This window comes from Oxyura jamaicensis, chromosome 1, assembly GCF_011077185.1.
Source record: "Oxyura jamaicensis isolate SHBP4307 breed ruddy duck chromosome 1, BPBGC_Ojam_1.0, whole genome shotgun sequence".
NCBI lineage: Eukaryota > Metazoa > Chordata > Aves > Anseriformes > Anatidae > Oxyura > Oxyura jamaicensis.
This window is the reverse complement of record NC_048893.1, coordinates 150,005,613-150,011,612: the sequence shown is the minus strand read 5'-3', so window position 1 is coordinate 150,011,612 and position 6,000 is coordinate 150,005,613. Positions and strand designations below refer to the sequence as shown.

Here is a 6,000-nt window from a genome sequence, read left to right as displayed (position 1 = left end):
GCCTTCAAGCCAGCAACGCTTCTGTTAGAGCAGCCCAAGACTACATTGGCAGTTTCACTACTCTGTCACTTGACAGAATCATACCTAATTTTGCGCCTGTATTGTGTGCCTATGTCCTTTCACCTGCTTACCAAAGATTTTGATTCACTGATTGAATTTCAGTTCTTTTTTTTTTTTTTTTTTTCATATGGGTCATTTCATACCTTTTTTACAGTGGCTCACACTTTCATGTTTTTCTTAATCTCTTATTAATATTGGTAGTTTCGAATTTTCAATAAATGCTTTCTTTAGTCTGAAGATCTGAAAGAGTTCTTTCAGAGATGTGTTGAAACAGGTTAACGGTAGATCAACTTTATAAATCTGATGAATCTAATATGTTATACACAAAAAAGTAGCAAGAGATTTACGGTATAAAACAGAATAAATGAGATTTTACATTCAAGGCATGCTTAGGTCATGTAAATTTTGGTAATTTGGAAATGCACTGTGTCATAATTATGCACTTACAGAATATGCTTCCTTCTAATAGATTTCCCAATTATAAGCCAATTAATATGCCAAACCAATTAATTTTCTGCCTAACACATAAACAATTGCAAATTTAAGTACTGCTGAAATGTCTGTTCTTCTATCAATATAGCAAAATGGGTTGAATTTTGACTATTTGGCAATCTCTTTTCTCTACACATAGGGAAGCTGGAAGGAGAAAAGTTGTGCAACACCAAGTCAGAATCAGTTCTGCTGAGCTAAATCTTCAGTTCTGGCAAGCTAACCTAAATATAGTACTAGTGGCTTTTCACAATGGTTTTTAACATTTTGCTTGTTTTCCAAATAATAACTGATAAAACGTCAAGCACAAAGCACAGCAGACAACAAGGAGGCTATTACAGCCTTTATACAGCATGCAACTTTCACTCTTTTCAGTAGGAAAAGCGCAATTTTGGCAGGAGTTCAGAAGGTATTCCACAATATCTTATTCATTGCCTCAGAAAAAAAATCTCTGTTTTTGTTCTCTGCATTTATAAAATGTGCTATAAAGTGAGAAGGATAGTGAGTAACTGATAGAAATATATGAAAATGGCTGTGAATCTGCCTACTCCCATTCAGCCTGGCAAGATGCTTTAAGAACAGAGAATTGCCAAATAAATAAATATGTAATAAGACCTGCCAACATTCACTCATTCAAAACTGCATTCTTCCGTATTGAATTAATTTTAAGATTGTCAAGCTTTGCCCTGTAGGGATAAAGGACATTTACTGTGGATATTATGGGACATTGACAAAAATCTCACTGCTATTTATTCCCTGAAGAGCCTGAATTTGTGATTGAGGAAATAGTGTTTCACCTAATGGCCCACACAATGTTAATGTACTCATTTTGGAGTAATTCTCTTCATCATCATTTCGTGTGTCTTAGAGCAATGTTCCCTTTCCATGCCAGGAAAATCATCATCCACAGCTCTCCATGTCAAGCACTGGCACATGGTTCCAGTATTTTACTGTAGTCTGGACTAACACAGAGAGGGTCAGAAAGTTTCTTTACTCTGCTCAGAGCCTCAAGGCTCTATTCAGACCAACTTGTCAGACCCATGCTTTTGACAAACTGTCTTAATAAAAGCAACAATACCACTGAAGTCATCTACAAATCTTCACAATACTAATTGAATTATATGGTATTAAACTGAATTCTAAGACAGGAACTCTATGAATTACCTTTTTTTAAAAATCATTTTTGGTACAAGCTAATCCTATGTCTTCATCTTAGTCTCTTAGATAATGATGTCTCTCCTTTTCTTGCATTCTTCCCCACCTCTATATTGTCAATGCATTGAATCATGCAGTCCTATAAACACTTGGTTCATAAATGTTGGAAAGGTGCCTCCTAAATTAATGAAATCAGATGGTCTTGTCTTGAACTCAAAGGCCTATTTGCATAATGAATACAAACTTCTATCTCTCCAGTGGGATTTGCAAGTGACGTTCAGCTTAGTGACGTTCAGCAGGCTATAGCACTTGGCACTGTTCAAGCTGTTCAGTAAAACATCCATCTTGTCTTATGATAAGCCAGGCACAGTGTCAGAGTAAAATTTTCTGAAATCCACACAAAAATGTTATCTTCTAAAGTCTAGAGATGCCTCTTCCCAGCTCTACATAATGTTCAAAGCTTCTTGATATGTACTATAGCTTTTAAAATCTTTAATGCGTAGGGTCTGCAGTGACCCTGCTGCTTCACCTGCTTGTGAAGTCTCTCTGTGTTGTCATTAAGCTCATTAACCATCCCAATGACTCTTGAAAGTTCCCACCCAAGAATGTTGGATCTCATTTGATTGGTTGATGGCACTTCTCCAGACTCCCAGCACCCTCGCCACCCTGGTACTCCTCTCAGATCTTGTCTAGGCACAGTTGTATCACCTCCATCAAGCCCAGCTGTGCCTTTTCAATGAGGAAAACCAGCAGAAAACCAGGAGTCGGGGCTCTTGTATTAAAGAGTTGAAAGGGTATTGTCTCTGTTAGCACCCTTTGTAGTTACACACGTTTGCAAGATAGCTTTAAGTGCTCCACTCAGCCTTCCTAGCAAGTCAGCTGGTGACAGGGGAAAGTCACATGCTTTATGCTACCTCTGAAAATGTCAAACAAAACAACAACAAAAAAAGCGCACCATAAAACTGATGACAGAATTTTTCTCACAGAAATGCTGGCAATGCTGGTTTAGCACCCATGACAGCAAGAGCAACATTTCCTGTACCCAAAGCCAAGTCTATTATTGTGAGCAAGAATTCCCCCCATCCCCATGCTTTGGGTAAGGGAACCAGACTGCTGTGCCCTTCCTGAGCTCTGAATGAAAGAAAAAGATGAATGAAGGATTTGTGAAACCTGTAGTCTCATTACAGACAGAGTTGTAGTTCTTTATCTTACCCGAAATTTTGGCCAGCACAATAATCAGATGTTGTGTTCTCTTAGCAGATAGCTCACTCTGTGCCAAGATAGCTTCGGCCAGCCCCCACTAGAGCATAGCTTGCTACTGACATCAGCTTACTCAGTTTGACTGTTGCTGGAAATCTGCCTTCAAGAACTTTTCTAATTATTCCCTGGCCCTTCAGGATATCATGACTGCATTTTTTGATATGTGGAGGATTCCGGGTCCATATGGACCATCAACAGGCACTTTACATGAATGGTAGATCTCTTGATACAGAAGTACATCTGAAGGACTCTGCACACAGGTGACCTGTTGCTATGCTTAGTAACTAGGTTTGGGTTTAGGTTTATTTTACTTTATCTTCTTTTCAGGCACATACCTACTTTTCCTTCATCATTCTTTGCCTCTGAAAGTTGTAATATATACATGTCAAACCCTTCACATATAAATCAGTCAGAAAGTGTTTTACAACAGTCTGAGGCACCTCTCCTCATACTGTCTGTTATCCCGCATCTATTACTTTGGCACATACCTCACGGCATTTTTCAGGTATAATAAAATCATTCTTTCCCAGCTCTCCCTTTCTTTATAATCCATTCATAAACAGAGTTGTGAAGGTGAATGGGCTCTCCCCTAAAGTTACAGCTTTTTGAAGATTTGAATTTCCAATTTCTTGATCTGTCTGCAGAGTTTTAAAACACCAATAAATTTCCTTTCGAACAACTACAATTCAACACATTTCTTGGGACTAAGCTGTTAGAAGAGGTCAATGTATTCTGTTTGATTTCTGCTATTTAATGAGCACCTTCATTTCTTTCAAAACAATGAATGTATTTTAGTAGTTGTACTGCCTTTTTTCTCAGTTTAATTGAGACAGACTGCAGAAGCTGGGCAATGTCCAGCAGCACCAACACTGCTGCTCAGCGTTTTGTGGCTGTATCTGTTTGAGCTCCTCTCATGTACTTCTTCAAACCATCTTTGGTGCTGATAGCTGCTTCTTTAGTATAGTTTCTGTCTGCTTCCTGTACTTCATCTTCGAACTCGTCCCATGTGAGAAGGAGCACCTGACTTGGCAGACTTTCACGCTGCATTAGTGACATTTCAAATTCCTTCAGACTCTTTACAATACCTTAGCTACTTTTTACCCAAGTCTTTTATCTGCTTTCACCAAACTCTGCAGTATTTTAGGCTGAACACCACTGATCTGCTGGGTTTACCAGCAAATTCTTCTCAATCCAGCAGCAATTCTCCCTCCTACATTTTGAATATGCAAGAGAAACGTAGTCAAGTGCATTCCTAAGGCATTATACCACCTGACTTTATTGATCATTACATATACTATCACATGCACATATAGAGAGAGACCCTCTTGCTAGGCTTCCTCTTATAAATTGCATTGGGTTGCTCCTACCTTCACCTTCTAAGGGAGCTCTAATGCTGCCCCTTGCAATGCTGCCCCTCCAAAGATGATTTGGCAACTGCTTTTTGGCTCTTGGGCAAACGACCAATTTCATTTGCCTAGTTGTTACTCAAAGATGACTGGATAGTTTTCGTGTAACAACCCACTTCTTGCAACCACAGATGGAAAAAAAACACAGTGGGCAAGAAACCAGTCAACTGTATTGTACATTTTGCATTCATTCCTCAATCCCTATCAGATACTGCATACTTCAGCTAGCAATCCTACCACAGATTTATGGTGAAATCATGATTAAGACAAGTTAAGATGAAAGAAAATGCATTTGTTTGTTTACGTACAGAAAGCTGACAGCAGTGTTAGTGAAGTTTATAAAAAATACAGGTGATAGAAAGGCAGGAAAGCCATGCTTATTTCAAGATCAAATCCAAGAGGACCTTCAAACTCTGTCAAGCTGTGAACACCTAATCCACATAGCAAGGGCCTGAGGAGGTTTATAGAAGAGCACTTCATATTAGGAAGCATGCTTGCGTTCATAATTCATCTTCACTTTGGGTCTTCCTGAGCTTTCAGGCAGCTTAAAATCATTCTCTAGCTCTGCCACATACAGCAAGGGCTGCCCAGGGAAGTGGCTGGGTCACCATCCCTGGAGGTCTTTAAAAGACGTTTAGATGCAGAGCTTAGGGATACGGTTTAGTGGAGGACTTGTTAGTGTTAGGTCAGAGGTTGGGCTCGGTGATCTTGGAGGTCTCTTCCAACCTAGGTGAAGCTGTGATTCTGTGCAGGGCTGACGGACCGGATCTGACACCTTTGTGCCTAAGACCTGCCGTGCCGATGCACGGGTGAAGGTGTTTGTGTACGCTCCGCAACCGGGCCGAGCCGGGCGCCGGGCTCACCCCAACGCCAAGGCCGCGGCCCGAGCCGAGACTCGAACCCGGGTCCCCGACGGCCGGCGGCTGAGCGGCCCCAGCGGCTGCGGCCCGCGCGCGCTCAGCCTCGGGGGCGGGCGGGGCCACCTGACGTCACCCAGCGGGCGAGGCGACGCCTGGCGATCTCCCGCGCTTTGCTACCCCTTTAACCCCCCTCCGGCTCCGCCACGGCCCATCCCTGCCCGCACCGCCCGACCGCGCCTCTGACCAATCCCGAGCGGCTCACCGGAGAGGCCGACCAATCAGAACGCCTTCCCACCTCCTCCTCCCGCCCCCTGCCTGGAGACGCACCAATGACAGAAGCGGAGGCAGTACTAATAGCGGGGGAGGGGGAACATCCTACCTCCTTCCACGGAGCCGCGGCCAGGACGTCACAGAGGAGGTAAGCCAATGGGAGCCGAGGCCCCGCGTTCCTCAGCCAATGGGAAGGCGCGGAGCGCGGCGGGGGCGGATCCGCCTGCTGTGGCCGTGCTGGCTGCGGGGCCGGCGTCCCCCCGTGCCGTCCCGTCCCCGCCCCCCCCCTCCCTCTGCCTTTCGCAGCAATGGCGGCGGCGGAGCAGGAGCAGCAGCACTTCTACCTCCTGCTGGGCAACCTGCTCAGCCCGGACAATGCGGTCCGCAAGCAGGCCGAGGTAACGCCGGCCGGGCGGGCGAGCGGGCACCCGGGGGGGGGAGGGAGGGAGGCAGGGAGGGAGGGAGGCGGGCGGTTGGTAGCCGGGAGGCGGCCGAGCCCC

General features: G+C 44.3%; 1 protein-coding gene across 2 annotated transcripts in view; it reads left to right on the top strand.

Annotated features, from left to right (window-relative positions):
• The first annotated feature begins 5,677 nt into the window (after positions 1-5,677).
• IPO5 (importin 5) overlaps positions 5,678-6,000 on the top strand; it is a 38,541-nt gene continuing 38,218 nt past the window's right edge. Inside the window, exons 1-2 of one of the 2 annotated variants that reach the window (XM_035318974.1) lie at positions 5,678-5,748; positions 5,781-5,898. In XM_035318974.1, the coding sequence (XP_035174865.1) occupies positions 5,809-5,898 (90 nt within the window). In that variant the 5' untranslated portion in view covers positions 5,678-5,748; positions 5,781-5,808. Of the gene's footprint in view, positions 5,749-5,778; positions 5,899-6,000 lie in introns of those variants that run through there. The other variant, XM_035318967.1, reaches the window with a different exon arrangement.